This window comes from Seriola dumerili, unplaced genomic scaffold (assembly GCF_002260705.1).
Source record: "Seriola dumerili isolate Sdu_G_001 unplaced genomic scaffold, Sdu_1.0 BDQW01000187.1, whole genome shotgun sequence".
NCBI classification, from domain to species: Eukaryota; Metazoa; Chordata; class Actinopteri; order Carangiformes; family Carangidae; genus Seriola; species Seriola dumerili.
In genome coordinates, this window is record NW_019174442.1 from 3,833,535 (window position 1) to 3,859,170 (window position 25,636).

Consider the following 25,636-nt stretch of genomic DNA (forward strand, 5'->3'; position numbering starts at 1 on the left):
GAAAGGTCGGGGTTGGAGATACTATAACGTTTGATTTCAGTGGAACTCCAAATAAAACCAGGGCCAGAATCAACTTTATAAATACCACTTCCAATATGTCATTAATTATTATGAGGTGAATGCATCATCAATTGGCTACCTCTAAATACATTGTTTATTACCACCAAATGATTGATGAGAATGTGATTTATTGAATCTGATATCAAGACAATAAATCAATTAAAGACTTAGACTTAGAATCAGTAGTATCAGCCCCCCCTACCCCTCGACTATCCTGCACAAAGCCCTGACCTCAACCCCATCAGACACCAACACCACAGCAGCAGGTTAATACCCGTTAGGAGTGAGAGTCGCATACTAGTGTAATGTGTGGTGTCCACATACTTTTGGCAATGTAGTGTAAATTCATATGTGGCCTTATTTGACCGTAATCCTGGTTTGGTTTGATTCACTCTCGACTAAATCGCCCACTCCCTTTCCTTTTTCTCCCACTTGCTCTTTATTCTCTCTCTCTCTCTCTCTCTCTCTCGCTCTCTCTCGCTCTCTCTCCTTTACTACCCTTCCTCTTCTTCACTTCTCATTTCTCTCCATCTCTCCCACACTCTCTTTCTTTCTTTCTCTCTATCTCTCTCTGTCGCTCCTGCTCTCCCTCTCTTATCCCTCCCCCATCTGTGGGAAGCTGCCATTGTGCGCATGTCGCCGATGAGTCAATTTGTGGAGGCAGTGCACGCACACACACACTAACACACACACACACACACGTATCCTGTCTCCCACGAAGGCATCTGTTTTAGTCTGTCTCTCTGTGAGATGCAGCACCAACAGAGAAGAGAGGGGGAGATGAGCAGAGGGAGGGAGGAAGAGGAGAAGAGGGAGGGATAAGAAAAGAGAGTAGAGAGGAAGGAGACGTAGCAGAGTGAAAGAGGAGAGTGGAAGAAGCACTGAAATTTAAAAAAAAAAAAAGAGTGAACAGAGAGAAAGACAAGACAAGTGCAGCCAAAAGACAGGAGCAAATGTGAGGAGGAGGAGGAGGAGGGGATGGTGCTGCAGCTGAGCATCTCTGCCTGACTTCTGTGGAGTTTGGACTCGGACTTGATAGAGATGCAGCATCCGAGTGTCTGAGCCTGAGCATCTCCAGTTTGTGTGTGTGAGAGCGCGCGTGTGAATGTGTGTGAAGCCATGGCGAGCGCCCAGCCGGGGGTCCACGCACTGAAACTCCAGACTCCCTCCGTCTCTCACACACTGAGGAACGGAAGTAACTTCATTAAATGGGACGAGGTAAGGACACTCATTTTCCTTAAGTACTTAAAAACATCAAACAGAAGCGCACGCCAAGCAGCCAGCTTTTATTATTTTCTCCTTTTTCAATTTCATTCATTATTTTTGTTTGACTTATTTTTAGATACATGCATATATTTTGGCAACATGAGAATAAGATCATCATGCTTAACTGGATCGAATCCAGTTGAATAGAATTGGAGTGAGACATTAAGAGGAGGAAGAGGAGGAAATGTGCCATGTTGTCAGATGTGTTTACTATTCATTTGTTGATTGAGCTTTGGCAGTAAGTACCTGTGGATTAGACGCCAGCAAGACAGTGAGGAGAGTGACTGTGTGTGTGTGTGTGTGTGTGTGTATGTGTGTGTGCGTTAGTGTGAGTGTGTGCACGTGAGATGCAATTGTGGTCACTTTCTGTTGCCACCTGTTGGTATGGAATCTGTTAGTATGCATCTACTGTAGTGTGTGTGTGTGTGTGTGCATGCGTGCGTGCACTTAAAAGACGCACACGCACGACTCCTCCAGTGCCTTCATGTGTCACAGTCAAATGCATAATTGTAGATATTTGCAGAGCTCTGTGTGTGTGTGTGCGCGCGTGTGCGCGTGTGTTGGTATGCTGAAGTACAGAGCCCAGAGCCCTGACAATGAGAAACGTGCTGTCCGGTTGCCATGGTAACTGGCATGGTTACCACCACCTAAACAGATCTGATGTGTGTGAGGAAGAATGGATGTTTGTTTGGCTGTGCGTGTGCGTACGTGTGTGTGTGTATCAGTGAATTGAGCTATATAATATCATGAATCATACTTACAGAAGAACTAATCCAATATACTGTTGAATCTATTCACCGTGTGTGTGTGTGTCGTGTGTGTGTGTGTTGATATTTGAATAACATGTAGAGCTGAGCTTTATGAAAAATAGAATCGGTTGCCATGCCAACAAGTGACAACCAGGGATCTAGTTAACCATCTTCTGAGCTTTTCCTTCGAGTTTTTTTATTCTTCTGAATGTAGGTTGCACCGTGACGAGGTGAGCCGCTCAGACAGCACAATCCATGACCTTTTCAAACATGCAAAGACATGTACAGAACTTCATAAGCACTGACATCTGTACAAATATTATAGCAGACTGTTTTACCACAAGAGATGCTGCCAGTATAAAAAAAAAAAAAACACAGCTGGTTTCCTAAAGCAGGTCACCAAATGTGCTTTTTACAGTCTGTGACCTTTCATAGAAACTGCAGATCTGTTTCTAATTTCTAAATGACCCCAAACTTAATTGAAAAACTCAAGGCTACATCACCGACTGAGCAATGCGGACAACTACCTTGGGTCTCCAGAACCCCAGGGGCCCCAAAAGCCCAAGGTTTACTGCATATTATTTGGATCTGCATAATCTGATTAATCGTAAATTTGACAGAAAGTTGTACCACTGAAGTACGATATCAACAAGGTTGAAGCCTCGGAATCAATATCTCAAAATCTCGTTTTCAAGACTTTAACCCTTTTAGTTTCTATTGAGCTCATTCTTCCATTGCTCTGTATCAAGTTAACACACAGAAAACCTATGGCGAGGTAGTATTACTCCATCATAGGAGAACTAAGAGGCTTCAACTAACAATTAATTTCATTATCAATTGTTTTGATAACAATTGAACAAATGTTCACATTTGAGAAGCTGATACCTGTGAATTGTTTGAAAGTTTTGCTTGAAATGATTAATCATTTATGAAAATCTTTTCTTAACCTTAGTCACTTATTTTAATTGGTCATTCACTATGAAGTCTTTATTATTGCATCTGTCTATGTGAGTGTCATTAAACAAAAATCCATATATGGTCAAATGTTGATTGGGTTTTCTCAGGTTGAAAACACTTATGCTGGTCAAACTCATCACTTCAGTAAATTTTAAAGATAACTATACCTGGTAATCTTCTCACTGTATACACCCTGTATACATTTACTTTTCTGTCATTTGAACATGTGGACATTCATAAATTACCTGTGAGGTACCTCAAGGCTCCTCCCTGGGTCCTGTTTTATTTTCTTATTCTCAGTTATTGTGAATGCACCACTGATTCCATTCAGCTGAAGTTTCTGAACGTCAGGTTTTTATGTTTGACCTATCACCTGAAACCTTGTAACTTCTCATCTTTGACTCTAGATATGTAAATGTGAACCATATTCTAGCTGAAATTTGGAAGCCATTATATTTTGGCCCAAATTTTAACAGTGAAGAAAGAGTTTGCACGACCAGCTCAAAAATAAATACACTTCTGTGCAACTACTGACTATTGAATCAATTAAAACAAAGCACTTGTTCAACAGTTTGCTTTTGTCTTTAGTTCATTCTGACTTCAGCAGTTTTGCTGTAAGATGGAAAACATACACATACACCAGTCAAGATTTTATCATTTCATTTTTGGAATCAAATGTTGTAGTCCCAGTTTATTTTAGATATTATAATCTAATTTGTTTGCTGTGTGTTCTTATTAGCCAGCGGTATTGCATGTGTTAACAAAGATTTGTTTTGTTTTTTAGCAGCAGTCGACAGCTGCTCGCCACATGAACTCGTCCTCTGAAACACACATTTCATATGAAGTGCAAAAATTTTTCAAACAACAAAACATGAGGACAGCTGCACTGTTTGGTTCCACCTGGAGCCAATTAGAAACTGTCATGGTGGGTTACTATGGCAACAGGGACAAAGTTGGATGTCGTGACAACTTAACAGAACATTAGTCTGAAACATGGAGGAGTTATGCTGTGTCCATGGTGTTTCCTGTTTAATGAGCCCACTCGTAAGTGTTTACTGATTCTGGACACTTATGACAACTGAAATATATAGTGTTGAGTAAAAGTAGTTTTTATATATGGCTACTTAAAGCAGCTATAATTGATATTTTAATCATAACAAAGTATAAAAAGACATTGTGAAATCTGTGTCACTCGTAGTGATGAACCTACAGAGAATTATCACCTGAATCCGCAGCTCCCCTCGGCTTTACAGAGCTTTACAGTGAGTTTCAGCTCATTATTTAGCTTGTCTGGCCCTCAACTTTACTGTTCTGCTTCACTCTCGTCGCTCTCACGTATTATTTTCAGCAACAGCAAAAGCCAACTGTCCGCTACCTGCTCAGCAGCAAAACAGCAGACAGACTCAGAGACTAGCTGCTGAACATAATAAAACAAAGCTAAAAGAGAGGGAAACGTGATTCAATGTCAATCATAATGTTGCTCCATAACTGGTGGATGTGTAACTGAGCAACAGTTCGCTAACAAATTAGTCATATCAAGTTAAAAAGTGATGATATAACAATGTATTCACAACCTCTTTCCTATTTCACCAGTTAACATTGATCCATTGCACTGTGGGAGGAGATTTTTACTTTTTATGAAGGACACTGCTTTTTTTTTTTGCCTGTGATTTTTTTCTTTTTTTTCTTTTTGAAAGCTGTTTGCTGTTGTCATAATTCTTGAGGTTTTCTTAATGTTTTCACTGGTTCCACTTCAGGATCTGTCAACTGTTACTCCAGTGACTCTGTACGTGGATCCACATGGATTTTACCTCTACTGGACTGAACAAAACAAGGTACACATATACACATATACACCCAGACACACATGGTCTTGAAATGCCTCTACATATAGATCTACTTGTATATTGTTGACTGGCCAGATGATGAGGAACAAGTGTAGCTTAAAAAGAGTCATGGTAGTCAATGAAGTCCCAATTTGACTCATGAATGTGCAGAGTTCAGTAAACATCATAGTTTGGACTTTAAATAACATGCATCAACTATTAACATATTAGTTGAAGTCATGGTCATTAGTTCATTTCAACAGTTTAACCACTGTTAATTTGCAGGTAATAGCTGCAGGTTTCCTTGGCAACAACACTTGATGCAGTTGATTCTTTCTAACAGTTAAGCTGATGCTAACTCAATAGTGAAACAGAGCTAACCATGTTATACTGACTCCAATTAAACTTTAAAAAAATGGATTTGAGCAGATTTCTTCTTTTTGCTTGTTGTATTAATGTCAGATACATTTCAGGATATCGTGACACAGAAAAGTAACAAACTCAGGAGTTAAAATGGCATGATTTACATAGGTTATAACATATAGCTCGTCTCGCCCATGGACTCACCTCTTCTCTCGAGCCGTGACGTTTAAGCCTGCAAATGTCTATGGATGGTGGGACATGTTGTTTCTTATAGACCCCTTCAAAACATTAACAGCAACATTAGATATTTTGTAAAATAACATACAATTCTATTGTAAACCCCCGACGCTAGCCATACACTATGCTATTGAGAGAGACTGTTCCAAGGTTGGATTTTGATCGAGGAAGTTCGAGGTTTCACTTTGGCTCTTAATTTAAAACTGGTGCATGATTTCTAAAAAACATGACATCGTCAATGTTTCACACATCAGAGCCGATCGTTCTTTTCAAAGCATGCAGTATGTAAATTTCTTTTTCCTACATGAGCGTACGTGTTAAAGAAAAACTTGCAAATAGCAAAAATAACCATGAACATGTCATTTACATTTTAATACTGCCAAACAAGTAAACAGTCAATTCATCAAATATGTACTGGATGTGAACACTGTAAATGTTTGTGCTATAAATATACATATACATATATATATATATATGTGTGTATATACAGAACCTGTACATATATGTATGATGAAAAGCTGCAGGAACAACTCTGAATAGGAATTGCACGGAGAGGCATATAGACAGCATGTAATCATTGATTGTCACAAATCCACATGCTCACTTTCTCTTTCTCTCCGGGTGGGCTGAAATCCTTAGCAGGAAACAGGATGAAGCACTTACCTGCCAGATAACAGCTGACTGTGTGTGTGTGTGTGTATGTGTATGTGTGTGTGTGTGTGTGTGTGTGTGTGTGTGTGTTTGTGTTGTGTTTGTGTTGTGTTTGTGTGTGTTTCCATTAGGACACAGAGCTGTTGGACCTGACCCTCGTCAAAGACGTCAGAACAGGTCGAAGCACCAAGACACCGAAGGTACCGTCACCTCTCTGCGTCCGTTCACCTCTGCTTCCCCTTTGTGTGTCAGGTCTATGTTATCTCCTTCCTGCATTGCCTCTCTCCTTAGAGACTCTTCTCTCCTCGCCCGCTGCATCTCACTGACCTCTCAGTGACCTCTCACTGAACAGTATTTTACTTTGTACTTGTATTATCACTCGTAGCTGGTATTATTCTGTTATAGTGAGTTTGGCTTTTATCTTTAACCAATCCCTTTCTTATCTGTGATTTATTCTTTCAGTGTGAGTTTTTTTGTGTTGTATTTAATGCTTTGAAGCTGCTTATGTCCTGTCATTGTGTTTTGGATTTCTACCACTAGAAAAGCTCTTTGCATATGTTGCTCAAAAATCGCTCTATAAATAAGAAACAATATGATGTTTATTGTTCATTTTAAATCATGTTCAGGAAGGCTGCTTCACAACTCTCCGATAATGTCCTCGCTCTGTTCCTCCACTACCTGTGCATTTATTTTGTCAACCAGAAACTGATGTTCACATCTTTATGTGAGGTGGGAATTCAACAAATTCTTTAAAAAAAAAATAACTGCATTGAGAAACTTGACACATAAGGTAGAAGAGGAGACAACAACAGATGATCGCATTGCTTCAGCTCCAATAACAGAAAGAGTCACATTTGTTGGAATTAGGTTTATAAAAATGATATACCAAAGCAGACTCACATAAGATTAATTTATGACTGACTTGACATAACATTTGCTTTTATCCATTGCTGTTTCAAGATGACATCATATTTGAGACATTCAGTATCTCGCACTTTGATTTTGAGCTGTAGATATGTGGATGTTTCCAAATGTGCCAGTCAGTGTTATTGTAAATGCCACAATGCAGCAGATACATAAAGTTTATTAAAAAATTGGAAGAACTGGAGGTGTATTGGAGGTGTATTGGAGGTGTATTGGAGGTGTATTGGAGGTGTATTGGAGGTGTATTGTAGTGCAGGTATGAGCCCATGTGACCTCCAAAACCCAACATATTGCCAGTTTGCAGAAGACCGGCGGTTTGGCTTCGTCAGTCAAGAAAGAAAAAGTCACATGTACCGTTAGCTTGGTGAAAAATATAGTGACCACATATATTTCAGATGGCTGAGTTCAAATAGACAAAACTATTGTGTCTTTGCAAACACATTTCTAAGCTGTTAAACTTTAAAATACAACATTTCACACAGGATATAAACTTTGATTGTATGTGAGACACATCATCCTCTCTAACACCACAAGAGCAGAACGCTCCATCTGCGTCTGCCCTCACCTCGTCCATCTCCTCTCTGCGAGCCTGCAGCGGCCGACAGCTTTCATTCTGTGTCGTCCAATAGGAGGCCAAGCTGCGGGAGCTGCTGGATGTGGGAAACCTGGTTGGCCGTCTGGAGAACCGCATGGTTACCGTGGTTACGGCTTCAGACCTCGTAAACGTCAACCAGCTCAACTTCATCGCTTCACAGGAGGACGAGGCCAAGGTGCTGAGCTCAGCGCGGTGATGATGTCAGAGACTGATGATGATTGATATAATAAACTTTATTTACACAGCACTTTTCTTAACAAAGTTACAGAGTGCTTTACAATAGGAATAAAACCAGACAAGGCAAATGATGATGATGATGATGATGACGGTGATGATGACGGTGATGATGATGATGATGATGATGATGATGATGATGATGATAATTTGATTTCACTAGGTGTGGTGTGAGGAACTGTTTTCTCTGTCCTCCAATCTGCTGAGCCACAATCTCAACAGAGACCGCAGTCTGCTGAAAGCGTGAGTATACACACACACACACACACACACACACACACACACACACACACAACAACTACATGCCTGTACACTCTTCAAACACACTTCATCTTCGGCCTATTGAAAGGATAAGTCTGGTGATATTCTTTATCTTTCTTATTGTCTGCAAATCCCCAAAAAAAGACCAAAACCAACAGTGAGGATCATGGTTTAGGATCAAGAGACTATGTTCAGACGGACTGTGAAGCCACTGAGTTTGCATCAGATCACAGGTTAAGTGTCCAAGAGTAATGCTGCTGTGTCCACGCAGCGTCTGTGAAGGAAGTGTTAGGGAAGGAAGAGTTAGGAAGCTAATAGACTGTCGGCTGCTACGTTGGTGAAATCTAGGATTCAGCATCTGTGGCACCGACGATGTTGTTCCCACCTTTTCTTAGATCTGCGACCAGAATAATTCAGATGTGTCTGTGTCCTCCATCAAAACATAACTTTATCTTGAAAAAATCATTTTCTACTAAATTTCTACCTACCTTGAAATATTACTTCAAAGGTCAGAAATATTTTTGCAGCTACGATATCCAAAGTGTGGCTTATCCCACAGACCTCCATTTGATAAAGTACCGTTTTTTTCCCCTCAAGACAACAAATATTGCTGATGATCACAATAATTCTTCTCATATGCACTGATAGGTTTTATATTAAACTCCTCCTCATTTTGCTGGGTAGTGCCTTGAGATCTGACATTGTGATATACATCTGACAGTCCTTGTATCTCTGTGTTTCAGGTATGTCAAGTTAACTCTCCAGCCGAACGCAGAGGGGAGAATCCCCGTCAAGAAGTGAGTCACTGATCATTCCCATTACTTTCCTAATCTTTAATCAATGGTTCTGTCTGAAAGTTAACTTTGAGGCACATGTTAGAGCCGATGGCTGAGGATGTGAGAAAATAGCCTGGCGAAATCTGCAGAGACACGCACAAACTTAAACTTTGCTCTTTCCTGTCCCTCGCTTCCAAAAATAAACTTAATTCCATGTGCACTTGGGAAAGCAAAAACAGGGACAGGATTCATGGAGGTGCTTAATTCAGCTCTGACCTGGTAATCAACCACTGCCAGAGCATGAGACGGATAATACAGTTATGATGGATTTTAGAGGCAAACCAGGAGCAGAATTAAGGTCATTTGATAATTCTTGGAAGTCAAAGGATAGGGTTTGAGAGTGGTTGGGAAATACACTGAGGAAATCCACATTGTTGGGGTGAAATTGTTTAAAGGTCAGTGTCTTTTTTTATTATTATAAAGCGGGTCCAGGTTCTGTGTTAATGCTGTATTCAGAAACTGAGCCTTAAAACGAGCAGTCAGGACTTCCTGTACCTTTGTGATGTCACAACAAAGCAGTCACCGCTCTCAGTCATGCCCCAAACCCCGCCCAACCAGAAACACCAACCAACACTCGCAGGATTTGGTTTCTCTGAGTGTTTTACCTGAAATCTGAAATCTGAAATCTGAAAGCTATATTTTTATTCAATCACTCAGAAAACAGTCAGCCAATCAGAAGAGAGACTCAGAGCCTCCTCTCTTCTGATTGGCTCACCGACCGGTTGTTACTAGAGCTGCAGAGAGAAGCCTGAGACAGGAGATGTAAAACTACACTGAGATGCTTTTTGGTTCTTAAAACCACAAATATATCTTCTTATGGATCAACACTTTTAATAAAACACAAGAAAAGTGTAAAATACGTAGCTTTAAAATCTGGTTTTGGGATTGTGATAAAGGAAGAAGTTTTGTGGAGTCAGAGGACATTTGGGGGAGTTACAGAAGTAAATTTGGGGTGTTTAATTAGGGGGGAGATATTTTAAGAGGTAAAAATGTAGGTTTGGGGTTGGTGACATGCTGTGGTTAAGGATGAGCTGATAATGGTGTGATGTCATGTGTGTTGTAGCATCGTCCGACTGTTTTCATCAGACAGAAAGAAAGTGGAGAATGCCTTGGAGAACTGCAGACTGCCCTATGGACGGGTAAACACAGTTTGTTTAATCATTAGTAACATTAAGTTAAATATACCATGGATACATGATTTAAAATCTCTTGCCTCTTCCCTTTGGATAAACACGTGTAAGACACACAGACTTTTTCAATTTCTTGCTTTTCTATTTGCCGTCAAGGCTTTTATCTGGGGCTTTTTGTCCAGAGTGACTCACAGTGCATGGAGGGGTGAAATGAGCTCAGATATCTGGGTCATCAATTTTTGAAGCAACCAGTAAAAAGCAAAAAAATGGAAAGAGTCATATTCACATTGAATATTCCTGTGAGCACAGAAAGATTCGTTTTAACAGAGAAGGTTTAAGGTTTTAGAACTTTTTTATTTTTATTTTTTTATAGCAAGTAGAAGGAGGATAAAGCAGGAGATGCTGAATGCTGGCGGCTAACAGACTGCTTTTGACGATGGCAGTTTCGGTTGCCTTTATGTCAGTGTCCACGTCTTATATATTCGACAGGGTGACGGCATCAAACTGGAGGACTTCACGCTTGAAGTTTACAAGAGCTTTTTGGAAAGCCTGTGTCCTCGTCCTGAGCTCAGCAACATCTTTAAACTGCAGTGAGTGTTTAAAAAAAATCCTTCACCTGATTTACAGGCGCCGAGCTCAGATAAGCTCAAAGACTTATTAATGTTGAAGAAGCTGCTCTGCAAAATGAGATTTTTTAAGCGTGTTGTTATTTGCTTCGGGCCAATTTCTTTGATATGGGAAGAATGATGAATAATGATTCATCTTGTGTCCCACTTGTGCACAGAGGAGGATTAAAGAGAGGATGTAAGTGTGTTAGAGTGTTAAACAAAGTCTTAAATCTATTGTGTTCAGCAAATTCAAAGTCAGTCATTCCATGTATTCGTTAGTTTGTAAAATGTCAAAAAATAAGGGCAAATACATGTCACATGTTGTCAGAACTCATGTTGTCGTCTTCTTCTTAATCATTTTTGTCTGTTCTAAATTGTCCGGTCTAAAGAAAGCGATGCTAACGGGGGAAAAAGTCATTGCAAAACTTTGACGACGTTTAACATTTTGATACTTTAAGGCCTTAAATGTGAATAGTTTGTAAGGATCTGTGCACGTCCTGCAGTTCCCTCCCTCTAACCTGAGCCCTGACCTTTGCTCTGCTCTGCAGAGGAGGGAAGGACGGGGCCTTGTCCGTCGATCAGATGACAGAGTTCATCAATAACAAACAGAGAGACCCGAGGCTGAACGAAATCCTCTACCCGCCTCTTCGTCCTGCACAGACGCACACTGTAATGGAGAGGTACCAGCATGACCAGGCACAGCTGAAGCAAGGTACACACACACACACACACACACACACACACACACACACACTTACACACTCAAACACACGCGCACAAACACATGACAACACATCTTTGATATTTTTCCAACACATTCCTACACATGTAAAAATGTCATCAGCTGTGTTTGTTAGCAACATGTGCGTTTGTGTGTGTGCACATGGATTGATACCAAAATACTCCTGTAGCCTCCCACATGCCCACAGAGAGTAAACTGCTAAAATAAGAACTTCAGGTCCTCACATTCGTGTTGGATCCTGCGAGAAGAAAACTTGGCACTCACTTCAAATATCCAGCACCAACTCTTGTAGGAATCTTTTTTTTCACCTAAATAAGACTAAGACTTCTGTCTCTTTGCTTCTGTTTTCCCTTGATTCTGAAAACTTCACTGACTCATATCTACATGATTAATCGTTTGGTCATCGTATTAGTAAACTGCTGTTACTTAAAACTACAAAATATTATGATATTCAAAACACTGTTTTAGGATATGAGTATGTTTTCTCCATCATCGATATGAAGTCAAACATTTTCACTAACACTCTTTTGTTTTGTTGATTTGTACGTTTAATTTGTGTTAAGATTCATTATATTTATTAAAAAAAAGAACTCACAATATCATTAAAATCTGAAATAAACACTCACCTCAGAGTTAACGAGTGATGTGTCCTCCGCAGAATTACACCATTTGTTGTTTGTTTAATTGTTTTAAAATGACCTTTATTTATATTCAGGAGCAAAACAGGAAGTAATGAGAAATTATAATTGTTAACCCACGTCAAGTAGTTAGTTTACTTGGCCAAAATGAACTAAACCTCATGGAGAAGGGAAGCAGACCTAAGAGCTCATATGGGTCTGTTCAGAAGAGGCTGTTGGTGTGAGGACGGGAGAGACGTGAGGGAATTATTCTGTCATGTTGAGGGAGATGTAATAATCTCCACACATTGCTTCATGGCGGAAAGACAAGTGAATATTTGTTTTTGTTTTTTTTGATAGTTTAAAAACCATCAAGATATTAAGAAACAGCCCAAAGGGCATTTAAGTATTCATGAAATATTTAAACAGAGAAAGGACATTATATTTGGTAGATTTCGACTTTATGAAAGACTTTGTGCTTTTGATATTTTGTTCCTTTAACCGGTTTTTATTGTGTGTGTGTGTGTGTGTGTGTGTGTGTGTGTGTGTGTGTGTGTGTGTGTGTGTGTGTGTGTGTGTGTGTGTGTGTGTGTGTGTGTGTGTGTGTGTGTGTAGGCATGATTTCTGTCCAGGCGTTCTCCAGTTATCTGTCCAGTGATGAGAATGGAGTTATTCCACCAGAGAAACTGGACCAGTCTGAAGACATGAGCTTCCCCCTGTCCCACTACTTCATAAAGTCATCACATAATACCTACCTGACAGGTACGCACATACAGGACATGCACACACCCCCTCACTTTGCATCAACACGATTAATGCCGCTGTTGGAGTTTGTGAGGAAAGACTTTCAAGCGCGACGAGGAAACGACATCAGCCTGGAGGATTGTGCAGCTGTGAGGGGGCGGTGGCTGATTTATTTCGACGCGTGTAAGAATATGAACCACAGTCTGGACTGATTTTAGTGCTTAGCTGTTATATAATATAATATAATCATTCACTTCATAGCTGGTACGAACAGCAGAGAAATTACAAGATGACAGTTTAAATTCTGTGAACAAAGCAGAACGTCAGTCTCTGTGAGCCGTTACAGTCCTTCACAGTGACACTCTCAACAAGCACCTCCATTAAGACATCAGACGTGCGTTTGCAGCATTGTGAATTTTTTTTTTGGTTTGAAAATTAGTCCTAAAAAAAAAATAAAAATACGCAGGACTGTGTTACCAGAACCAACCATCATTACCACTGGTTGAAACTGATCCAACAGCTGCTGGGACTGAGCCTGAGCCGTGGCCGACAGACTGAGGTTTGGTTTGTGTTCTGGGTGGTCTCACTCGAAAATACAGCCGCAGTATTGTCGTAATCTATTTTCTTTGCGACCTGTCATTAATTAAAAAAGTCATTCTAATCATCGTGAGTGTAGACAAGTTGTTGCTTTGTACTGTAATGTGTGATTATGTCTCATGCTGTGATGTTTTGTCCCCGTGTCGCAGCGGGCCAGCTGGCAGGCAGCTCCTCAGTGGAGATGTACAGGCAGGTTCTCCTGGCAGGATGCCGCTGTGTGGAACTGGACGTGTGGAAAGGAAGAACCGCTGAGGAGGAACCTGTCATCACACACGGCTTCACCATGACGTCAGAAATCTCTTTTAAGGTGATTTAAGGCACACCCGAGCATCACGAGTCCTTTAAAGCTGTCGTAAATGCGGAGTTTTATTCTTGTCGTGCAATTTGGCAGAATGTACCTTTTTAAATAATAATTTAGCAATTCCTTGTACTTTGATAACGTTTGTCAGACTTCCTGCGTCAAAAAATCCAGCTGTTAGACTTTGATGACGTCACACCTGAGCTCAGGTTTCCTCGCTGTCTCCAGGATGGTTTTAGAGTTGGTTGGTTGTCTTTAAAGCCCTACATGAACTCGCTCCTCTCTTCGTTTCTGACCTGCTTATAAAATATGAACCTGTTCTCAGAGGTCATGTGACGAAAACCTTCCTTATCTACTGCATTATCTGTCTGTTTGACACTGCATTTTATGAAATTGTCTGTTTTCTGGGGCTAATTTTATCTCCTCTGTGAGGAAATGTTCCAGTTGTTCAGTCATATTTTTACTTGAGACTTACTTATAGAACCTGTAGAATAAAAAGCTTTGAGAACGCACTACAAAAGCCTCTAGAAATGGCCAATGGCAACTACGACTAAGCTGTCTGTTTGAAAGTTTACCTGGAATTAAACAAACATACATACCTCGACGTGTTCTCTCAAGTTGGACGGTGAATTTTTCTTTCGGCAGTGACGGAGTTTGGTCGTGGAAAACACAGGAAACATTTAAAACTAAAGAAAGAGATTGTTTGTTCTCCTGTGACGAACGCAGTGTATGGTCTTATCACATTTTTCAAAATATCCGTGATGGTTTGAAGTTGCTTTTATTTATTTTCTAGTCCTCTCAGTGTTGTTGTCATTGTGTCTCTTATTTTGCAGGAAGTGATCGAAGCCATCGCAGAGTGCGCCTTCAAGACCTCTCCTTTTCCTGTCATACTCTCCTTTGAGAACCACGTGGACTCGTGAGGATCTCTCTCATTATTTACGTGTTGATTGATCTTGCAGCGCGAGATGATGAACTATCTATCTAATTATCTGTTTGTCCGCCTGTCAGTTTGAAGCAGCAGGCTAAGATGGCTGAATACTGTCGATCCATTTTCGGAGATGCGCTGCTGATCGACCCTCTGGACAAATACCCTGTAGGAACAAATCATATATATACTGTAGTATCGCTGACTACAACTAATGTATAAGTTACACACACAGGATCATGACAGTTTGTGTGTGTGTGTGTGTGTGTGTGTGTGTGTGTGTGTGTGTGTGTGTGTGTGTGTGTGTGTGTGTGTGTGTGGTGTGGTGTGTGTGTGTGTGTGTGTGTGTGTGTGTAGCTGGAGTCAGGTGTCCCCCTGCCCAGTCCTCAGGAGCTGATGGGCAAAATTGTCATCAAGAACAAGAAATCCCACAAACCCTCCAACAACACCGACACCAAGAGACTGACGGACCAACCTGCCAATCAGAGCAACGATCCAGTGTCTCCTAGCAACAACACAGGAGGTAAGACACAAAGACAAAATCACTTTTTTTTTCTCCAGAAATCCACGTGAAATGTGTTTCAGCTGTGACACACCGACGGTCTTTGTATCCAAACACAAAACAGGACAATAAATCGCTCTGCGGCCTCTCAGGGTGGGAGAGCTTCATATGGCTGTTAATGCTAAAGACTATTCAGCCTCTAATTACAGTGGGGTATTTTGTGTGTGTGTGTGTGTGTGTGTGTGTGTGTGTGTGTGTGAATCATTCAAACTGTTTTCACATAGAGCGGCAACATGAGTCACCACCAAATCAGCTTTGTTTTGTAAAAGTACCGCGATGGCGCCATGTTGCGTCTTTACTGAACAAAGCCAAGGTGAGAGAGATGGGAAGGATTTGGAAAAAGGGAAGGAAATGCGACAAATATCATTTAAATTACATGGTTATCACACAAGATTATTGTCACACATTCTGGATGCAGGTCTCATTAGAAGTGTCTCTGTCAGAGGTTACCTCACGTTACTCAGGGATCATTTCCATCATGACTCCGGCCGTAGTGACGGATCCGCTCACGCTGATGTCTCGCTGAATTTTTCCTGTGCAGTCCTCATCAGGGAATCTGTCTCAGTAATGAGCAGGACATCCCAGAAGAGGTCGGGCGGCTCAGAGCAGCAATTAAACAGCAGTGCAGGGGGACGTTAGGGATCCCTGCTGACACACCTGATGTGCAGAACCTGGAAACAGGTCTTGGGACTGAGAGAGCAGACCAGACGCTTTGCTGAAGTGCACACTCATATATATGCACACACACACACACACACACACACTGACTGTGACCCTGTGGTCAGTGAGCGGACTGAATAATCACCTGCAGAGAGGTTAACGCAGCGGGTTGTTTACAAAAACCACAGGCTTGTGTTTGGTTATAATCCAGATCTTTTGTGTGTGTTGGACAATCGCTGCACAGGTTTGAGTTTGTTATGTGTCACACAGATATCGTGAATGAGTGATTATCTACTGTTGGTTCATTTTTTTTTTTTACAGAAATCTCTCCGTTTGATAAATCGTCTTCATATTTGATCAGCTGTTCACCTGCGGCTAAATTTACTGACGTGTGAACCCCTTCTAACTGATTACAAGTCTGCCTTGTCACTGATTGATTAGACTTGTTATCAGTATCAGTTTTATTCTAGAGAAGAAGCGATGAAGAGACTGATGAGGATGAAGACTTGTTTAACTTTAATTTTAACAGAGATGGAGGCTGAGAGTGAGGAAGATGATGATGATGACGATGATGATGGTAAAAAGGTCAGTGGTGACGTCACACAGAGCCGAGGGTCGCTCACTCTCACCGCTGTCGCCATTTGTTGATGTTTATTTATAAAGTGTTGTTTATTTTCATCGTGTTGCCGTTTATTCTTTTGTGCCATCGTCATTGTTACTGTTGTTATTGACTCTTAATGTTCTCGGTGGTTGTTGTTGTTGTTGTTGTTGTTGTTAACACTTGCTGCTTTTTGTCGTCACGTGTGCTTTTATTTTCGCTGTTTACCTCTGCCTTTTATTTCCCTTGTTGTTGTCTCGTTTTCTTTTCCTGGGTGTGCACAGTCGTCCGCAGCTTCAGGGGTGTTTGATTGGGTTTTTATTAAGTGCATCTTCACACACAGATGAGATGAATGTTGGGGGAAATGTGGAGGAGGGAAAGGGGGTGGCACAAACAACGCCCCCAAAACTGCTGATGAAAACATCTCTATTCACATCAAGAAGAAGAAAAATATGAAACAGAAAGAAAAAAGAAAAAAAATCACAATTCATTATAGGAAAGAGAAGAATTGGACACAGATTGCGAGACTAGGTTTAAACAAGTGTGTGTGTGTTTGTGTTATAAAAGTGTCTGTGGATGTTTTGCTGTTTACTCTTGTCGTTACGTTCTTATTACTGTTTGTCAGACGGTGTCGCTGCTGTTGTTTGACTGCAACTTGTTGGAGCTCAGGCCCCAAAAAAAAAAGTAATGGTTGAATCTGTTGCCTCACAAACATTTACCCAGCGCATGTTATTGGAAGTGATGCATCCATGAGATCCATTAAAGCCAGAGCTCTGATCCGAACAAGGGGGGGAGGCAGTGTTGACACTTTGTTCCTGTTCCTCGTTTATTTCAGGGCTCAGCGGAGCGGGAGGCCGTGGCCACGGAGGAAATGTCAACTCTGGTGAACTACGTCCAGCCCACAAAGTTCAACTCCTTCGAAGCGTCCAAGAGTAAGAAAAGCAGATCAGATCCCTTCCTCCACGCACTGATTCCTGCTGTGGCAACTGTTCATCTCATGCCTCAGCTCTCTCTGTACAAACATCAACATTTCATCTTGAATTAACAAGATTATGAGTAAATAAATAAATAAATGTTGTGATGTGTCATTTTGACCTTTATCATGTTGCTACACGAGCTACGCAAAGTTTAGTCAAACAAGATGAAACAATTATCTGAAAGGGAGAAATTGATTGATTGTGTGTGTGTGTGTGTATGTATGTGTGTGTGTGCGTGTGTGTGTGTGTGTGTGCGTGTGTGTGCGTGTGCGCGCGCGCACAGAGGCAGCCCGCTGTTACCACATGTCGTCTTTTGTGGAGACCAAAGCTTTGGAGCACCTCACAAAGTCACCAGTGGAGTTTGTAGAGTATCCTTGGCAACGGTTACCACAGCTACTCCATACCATAGCAACTGCTTCTACTTCTTCTTTCTCTTTTGATGCTTTTTTTTTTTTTTTGTATAAACCTTCAAAAAACTCAGTCACTAAGCAACTTTTAATATTAATTTTAATTCACATAGCAACAGCATTATCTGTGAAAGTCTCTGCAGCTCTGTAGCGGTGTAATAATACACTCTACTTGAATATATGATGATGATGATGAATAAGTGCAGAAACAAGCGTTTCTAAAGTTATACTCATACAGACAATGTTCTGATTGATGTCTTTCTTTTGGTTTTGTACATGTGTGAGTGGAGGATGTGTTTGTTTCTGATCTTTGAAATACAGCTGTGTCCTTAACCTTACATTAACCAGATATAATAAATCCCAGCTGAGTCGTATCTACCCCAAAGGAACCAGAGTCGACTCGTCAAACTTCATGCCTCAACTCTTCTGGAACGCCGGGTGTCAGCTGGTGGCTCTCAACTATCAAACCATCGGTAAAAAACAACTCCTGCCTGCTGGGCTGTGAATTTAGAGACCTTCAAAACAAAGGAATTTAATTTACCTGGATATTGTAATGACGCTAACAGTTTATGTTGAGATCACCCATACACAAATACACAACTGTAATATACGTACATATATTGAATTTCCATATATGAAATATACATTTTTATTTTATATGTACATGTATGTAAGAATTATAAATGAAACCTATTAGAAATTGGAACAATTTCATATATTGACATATATATCTAGCCTATACAAATACATACATTTATGTATGTGTGCTTTTATTTTAGACAGATGTTACACAGCCAGTACAGTCAGTGTTTGTTAATATTATAAACAGTAGGGTAATAATATAATATATCCCCTTATAGGAGACATATGTGGCTCTTAAAATAGGGATATACATGTCATATATTACATTTTTGTTTGGGACTTAACATCGTCTAGACCAAAGTGAATAGAATTATACTTCATTAATCCTTTCCTGTTTGCAACAACTGGAGTGCAACAGCTCTGAGCTCTTATATTCCTAACATTAGCTCTCTGTTCCAGACCTGTCCATGCAGCTGAACCTCTTCATGTTTGAGTACAACGGTCGCAGCGGCTACAGACTGAAGCCGGAGTTCATGAGGCGGCCAGACAAACACTTTGACCCTTTCACAGAAAACACAGTGGACGGCATCGTAGCTAACATGCTCTCTGTGAAGGTAAACCTGCACGTTGGAGCATCTTATAATGTACGATTGTGTGGAAATCCTGGTGTTGTTATCACAGGAAGTCGGAAATGTTCAAGATCTGACACATAAAAAGGCTTTAAGACTTTGACTACACCGCTGCATATTCCTGAAACCCTCGAGGGAATACAGGCTGACGCGTTTGTTTGCGTCTTTGTGGCTGTTTGGTCTGTGTCTCTGCGTGTCCCAGGTGATTTCAGGCCAGTTCCTGACTGAGCGGCGGGTGGGCGTGTACGTGGAGGTGGAGATGTTTGGACTTCCTGTGGACACCAGGAGGAAGGCGCTGAAGACCAAAACCTCCCAGAACAACAACGCCATCAACCCGGTGTGGGACGAAGAGCCGATCATCTTCAAAAAGGTGAGATTTGTAACGGAGACGCAGGAGGGAACAGCTGAGTGGAAACATGTGTCAGTGCTCATACTGTCTGATCCGTCTGTTGACAGGTGATTCTTCCCACTCTGGCCTCTCTGAGAATCGCTGCTTTTGAGGAAGGAGGAAAGTTTATCGGTCATCGGATTATTCCAGTGTCTGCCATCCGTCCAGGTAATGAGTCATATTTATTTTATCCCTTTTATCCTGAACTTTCTCTTTGACACAAATGGTTCATATCATATGTGACTCTGGATAAACAGGGATGTAACCTGAAACTAGTCTGAGTGGCGGAGGCGCTGCTCTGTGTTTCAGTTTATCTCTTGCTTGTGTAAATTCAGCACAACGGCAGAAAACTCTGTAAAAACTTTCCTGAAGTGGGATGAGAATTTTTTACCACTGCACTGTGTCAGACAGTAAAACAGCACATTTCTTTACATGCAAATGTTACACATTATTACTTTAATCCCTAACTTGAAAGAAAAATATGTTATAAATATTTCTCTTCCTGTTGCAGACTGCATCCAGTCTCCCACTGTTTTCAAAAACACATTAGAAACATCTGCTGTTTTCAAATGTCACTCACCACTTTCAATAAAATAATTTTTTTCCTTACAATTTTGTCCTGACACAATGTGCATGACTGAAGTTTGGAATGAACTCAGCTGCATCTCTCTCTCTCTCTCTCTCTCTCTCTCTCTCTCTGTCTCTCCCTCTCTCTCTCTCTCTGTCTCTCTCTCTCTGTCTCTCTCTCTGTCTCGCTCTCTCTCTCTCTCTCTGTCTCTGTCTCTCTCTCTCGCTCTCTCTCTCTCTCTGTCTGTCTCTCTCTCTCAACACACGTCACATCAGCCTGTTTGTTGTTTCCTTCAGGTTATCGTTACATCGGCCTGAGGAATGAGAAGAATCAGTCTCTGATTCTACCGGCTGTGTTCGTCTACATCGAGGTCAAAGACTACGTCCCAGACACCTTTGCAGGTACAAACGCCTGTAACTTTTTCCCCTGAGCGCGTTCATGATCTCGACAGAGAATACATTTTGATTTTAATGACCCTGCAGCCTTTTCTCATGTCAGGTTGTTTAAACTTGTTCCAGTTACAGTGTGCAAACATTATTAAAATGTGCCGGAGCAGTGTCTTAAACACAGCTGGAGTTTTATTCATTTCATTAATATACTGGAGACAAATCTTAAAAAGAGTTTAGTTTCCCCATAAAAGGCCTCAAATTATGTTAAAGTATGAAGCTTAAGCTTTCAAATTCAACTGTCCAGTTTAATGCTGCTTATGCAGGTCCAGGTCACATTAATTTAATTCATATTATTAGAAATGATTGCTGTATAATTATGGGAAGTACTGACAAATATGTGATATAATGATAAATACTTCTAGGCCGTATCAGACCAACTGGTGTTCCTTCATACTTTGTCTGGTAATATCATATAAAAGGTGTTAAATTGTGTTTCATGTTGTATTAAAAAGGGATTTCTCTGTGTCTGCCATGTTCGTCCATGCTTTGAGCTCTGGAGCACAACTCCTCCCTCTGTATTCATGTGGTTCTTTATATTTTCTTCCCCAGATGTGATCGAGGCTCTGTCCAACCCCATTCGATATGTCAACCTGCTGGAGCAGAGGTCCAAACAGCTGGCGGCTCTGACTCTGGAGGACGGGGAGGAGGAGACTCAGACTGAGGTCGGTCCTGTTTCTGCTGTTTCTAGTCTGCGTCCCGGAGGCTGAACACGCGGCTGTAATTCATGTGGGTGTTGTTCTTCAGGATGAAGCCGACAGCTGTGCAGAGCGGAAGAACGACCTGAAATCAGCTCCACTGGAAAACGGACTCAGCCCCGCCCCTGGTCCTGCAGGACACACCCCCATCGCCACGACGCCCAAAGCTTCCGCAGCCAATCAGCAAACAGCGACGACAGGTAGCGTCCACCTACAAGCAAGGACACCCACCCCTGCGTTCAAAGATGTTTATGTGTTACTATCAACGCAGTCGTCATAATGATACTAGCAATAATTTAGGTTTTTATTAATGTTAAGAAAAACTGACGTTGATTCTCTCCTCTCTGTTTTAGAGGCACCGAAACCTGCAGCAAAGACTGAGGACCTGGTGTTAAGTGTTTTGATTGGTCAGTAATGGTCATAATGCTTTTAAACAATTTCCTGATATGAAGTCAATCAATCAATTAATCCTGGAATAACTGACATTCAACTCAAAATAATGTGACTTAGATTTTCTTTCTTTCTAAAAGATCCAATTTCTGTTTTGTTTTTTTGTTGCCTGAGACTTTATAAAAGTTAAACATCTGAATTTTCAATGGCGATTGATTAAAATTGATATCAATAATGTGAAATAACTTACAATTCATTCTTATCAAGGTCTGTTAATACTCTGTCTGCTGTGTGGCGACAGATGTCCCAGTGTGCACCATAGAGAGTCTGCAGCAGACCAAGGTTTACCAGAAGGAGCAGAGACGTCAGTTTAAAGAGCTGAAGGAGTTGGTACGAAGACACCAGAAGAAAACGTCGGAGCTGCTGCGAGAGTTCAACAACAAGTACAAGAAAACGGCCAGACAGTGCAGCAAGAGCCGGTACACACACACACACACACACACATACACACACAACATGTTATTGCCTATTAGCTTCTGTCTCTTCTCGTCATTTTATTTTGAAATTGAGTTCACAGGAAAAATGTCATGTCATTGTGGCGTATACTAAAATAAAAAGTCCGGAGGAAATCTATCATTTTCCCTGTGTGTGTGTGTGTGTGTGTGTGTGTGTGTGTGTGTGTGTGTGTGTGTGTGTGTGTGTGTGTGTGTGTGTGTGTGTGTGTGTGTGTGTGTGTGTGTGTGTGTTCATCAGGGGTTCGTGTTCGGACAGTGAGAAAGACGAACGCCTCCAGCAGCTGAGAGACGAGCAGCAGCAGCAGCTCCTGGCTCTGAGGCAGGAGCAGTACTACAGTCAGAAGTATCTGCAGAGAGAACATATAAAAACGGTAAAACTGACCGTGACCTTTGACACGGGAAGTTCAAAAGTAAACTCTGTGTTAAAGTGTGATTTTCTGTTTCCTCCAGCTGACGGAGCGACTCAGCAGTCTGGCGGAGGAGAGTCACAACACCCAGATGAAGAAGCTCAAAGACATCTGTGACAAGTAAGATAAAAATGTGTCTCCTGAGTGCGCACGTTTTGCTTTAGCTTGTTTGATTTCTGTGAGGAATCACACAAGGAGCTGAGCTCCTTTCATAACTGCCAGAAGAAGAGCAGCTGTTCCAGCTGTTCCCGGCCGCAGCAGGTTGGTATCTTGACATCAAACGTGAGAAGTAACATTTACTCAGCTTCTGAACTGAAGAATAACTTTGAGGTATTTGTACTTTACTTGAGTATTTCCAGTTTAAGCTACTTTATACTTCTAATACAATGCAGATGGAAATACCACACTCAGCTACTTTTACTTGAAACCTATAGATACTAGTTTATTTTCAGATTAAGATATTTATTTTATTTTTTTCTCACAGAAATCACTGTGTAGTTGAGGCTTCTCATCACAGTTCAGTGATTTCAAACTGCTTCTTCTTCTTTCCTCTCCCATTAAAAAACGTCATCCAAAGACCCCTCAGATTTATCTGCCCCCTGGACGAAGAACCACTAGACTGAACTTGTTGTATTACTTCTGTACTTTTACTTTTCATGTAGGACTTAGTACTATATATACTTAAGTACCTCTTCCATCACTGCTCGCCATGCTTATAGTATGTCCAAGATGAAATTCATGCCATGAAACTTACACTTCAGATTTATAGAGCAGTTAACAAAAAACAAAAATAAAGTTAAAAAGCTGCTTTTTAGTGGCTTAAGATTAAAAGAAGAGACAATAAAACATGTCGTCTTCCCTCAGATGATGTCAGGGAGATAAATCGGATAAATCCTGGAGTTGGATGATTTATCTGTTCACATCAAATTGTTGCAGAGGCTCCTTTATGGAGATTGATGACGGTTTCTTCTAAAAAACCACCTGCTGTGACAGCAGCTATCTTCAGGTTTTAGCAGTGTCACTTGAGGATTTCTAGTTGATGGTTGAATGTAAAGACTGCCTAGACACGAACTCTTTGGGGGACATTTCTATTTCAGTGTGAGCCAAGACTTTTACCTGGTGCAGTTCCAACGACTTTGTAATTTAGGAGAACTTAATACCAGGTTGTTCCTTCCTCCCCCCACTGTTAGCTCTAATGTTTTCCCTGCTGCTGCTGCTGCAGGGAGAAAAAAGAGCTGAAGAGACAGATGGATCGAAGGAGGACAGAGAAGATCAACCAAGCGAAGACCAAAGAGAAGCATCTGGCCGAGGAGTACGATCCATAAACACACACACACACACACACACACATACACACACGCCGATATTTATCCACTACCCCTCACCCTAGATACCCGCTGCAGCTCCTTCATCTCCTTCATGCACAGATTCCTCCAGCAAGTTTTGTCAGATTTAGTCAAACTCAACCGAGCTCAACCCATCTGTCTGTGTGTTCCCAGGGAGAAGATTGAGATCAATAAGTCCTACGTCAATGAAGTCGTCCAGAACATAAAACGGGTGAGCGGAGGATGATGAATCTGGGTTAGAGGAATTTTTCACGGGTTTTTCTATAGACTGAATCCTGCAGAGACGGTGATGAAAATTTTATGGCTTCAGCGCCGTCTCTCTGTGTAGCTGTTAGCTGTGTCTGTCTGCAGTCATGAGACGCTTCAAAAGTCTCTTTGACTGTCTGTCTGTCTTTTCTGTCTCCAGCTCGAGGAGACTCAGACAAAGCGCCACGATCAGCTGGTGGAGCAGCACAACGGGCTCCTGCAGGAGATACAAGACCAGAAACCAAAGGTACAACACAAGTGGAAATCTTCTCTCCAGCTTCCCACCGTGGCCTGATTATGAAGTTCATTTATTCGATGTCCTGCCCTCGTGAAATGCACCACCTACCACTTTGAATATTTCACACTTGAATGTGCTACACAGCAAGAAATGTCTTATACACGAGGCTCCAACCTGCTGCTGCTGCTGCTGCTCCGCACCCACACAGTTTAGGATCAGTACTGACGTCAACACAGGCCGTTTGAGTGATGCAATGCGCCCTCTGGCAGCCATATTGGAGCCGTTCAAACGTTTGGCAGTAATGGCTGACAACAGCTGGTTGAATTTCTCAACACAAGGCAAATAAACGAGCAAATGTCTGTGTTGTTTCTGACCGGGGAACTGAGTCATCACAGATATGTCTCACTGATTCACCGTTCTCTTGTCTCGCTGCAGCTGCAGGGCACCATCGAGGCAGAGTTTCAGGAGAAGTTCCAGTGTTTGCCCGGAGAGATTCAAGACTTCCTGCAGGACAGGAAGACAGAGGTCAGAGGTCACAGCAAGTCCCGGCCATCAACCCCTCACGAAACTCTGTCAGAGGAGGACTGAAGAAGCATGAAGAGGAAGGATCGATGGATCGGTGAAAATCAAGAAAGTGCAGGAAGAAAGAGGAAGGAAGAAAAAGGCAGTGAGGGAGTAAAGAAAAGAAGAGATATTAAGATTATAAAGACTGTTACTTTTCTTTTTAATGGACGAATGCTTTAACAGTTTTTTAAATTCCATTCTAGCATGCACTTTGCTGTTCTTCAGCGTTTAATCAGAACCCATTTAGTCTTAATTTCTGCTATTTTGACAGACAACTGAAACCCAATGGTTTGTACTGCATGACAACCCTATCTATCTATCTATCTATCTATCTATCTATCTATCTATCTATCTATCTATCTATCTATCTGACAGTTTGTGCAATGTATTTCTCTTGAACATACATCAGACTCGAGGCCCATCTCTATTTCATATGCACACACAGAGACGTCAAACAGTCGCTACAAATCCGAACCACACGTTTATTTATCTTCTTATTAGCCCACTAAGTTAACGTGGTTGCCACAGCAACCTGGTCGACAGTGGTCAGACTCAAACACACCGCGATGCTAATACGCTTAGAAAGGAAACAGTATTACAATCTTATTGTTTTAAACTTTCGTATTGTTCTTTTTTTCTTTCACGCTCACACAGTTGCGCACATTCCCACTTGGCAGCTGCCCAGTACAACCACAGCCTGATGTGATCTGGCCTCTGAGCAGTTTAACTGGAGCAGATGGAGGTTAATGGTTTTAGCTCACAGGCTCCTCAGCTGTGGTGATGACGGGAGGGGGT

The 25,636-nt window shown here is 41.4% G+C and overlaps 1 protein-coding gene across 1 annotated transcript; it reads left to right on the forward strand.

Moving 5' to 3' along the window:
• The first annotated feature begins 1,042 nt into the window (after positions 1-1,042).
• LOC111227394 (1-phosphatidylinositol 4,5-bisphosphate phosphodiesterase beta-1-like) lies at positions 1,043-25,636 on the forward strand. Its single transcript, XM_022752841.1, has 32 exons — positions 1,043-1,278; positions 4,790-4,867; positions 6,241-6,309; positions 7,663-7,803; positions 8,026-8,105; positions 8,867-8,920; positions 10,023-10,098; positions 10,579-10,679; positions 11,246-11,409; positions 12,672-12,818; positions 13,547-13,704; positions 14,529-14,611; positions 14,704-14,788; positions 14,978-15,143; positions 16,372-16,427; positions 17,276-17,372; positions 17,701-17,785; positions 18,173-18,297; positions 18,866-19,020; positions 19,238-19,405; positions 19,492-19,591; positions 20,288-20,392; positions 20,990-21,102; positions 21,185-21,335; positions 21,489-21,542; positions 21,827-22,004; positions 22,279-22,411; positions 22,491-22,567; positions 23,670-23,759; positions 23,947-24,004; positions 24,200-24,286; positions 24,713-25,636. The coding sequence occupies exons 1-32, from the start codon at positions 1,180-1,182 to the stop codon at positions 24,863-24,865; spliced, it is 3,486 nt and encodes a 1,161-aa protein (XP_022608562.1). The 5' UTR covers positions 1,043-1,179; the 3' UTR covers positions 24,866-25,636.

Excerpts from the sequence above, each read along its gene's own strand:
- LOC111227394 (XM_022752841.1), top strand. The coding sequence starts at position 1,180 with ATGGCGAGCGCCCAGCCGGGGGTCCACGCACTGAAACTCCAGACTCCC. Across the intron at positions 19,021-19,237 it reads CTAACATGCTCTCTGTGAAG|GTGATTTCAGGCCAGTTCCT; the intron begins GTAAACCTGCAC and ends TGCGTGTCCCAG. Across the intron at positions 21,543-21,826 it reads GGTGTTAAGTGTTTTGATTG|ATGTCCCAGTGTGCACCATA; the intron begins GTCAGTAATGGT and ends GTGTGGCGACAG.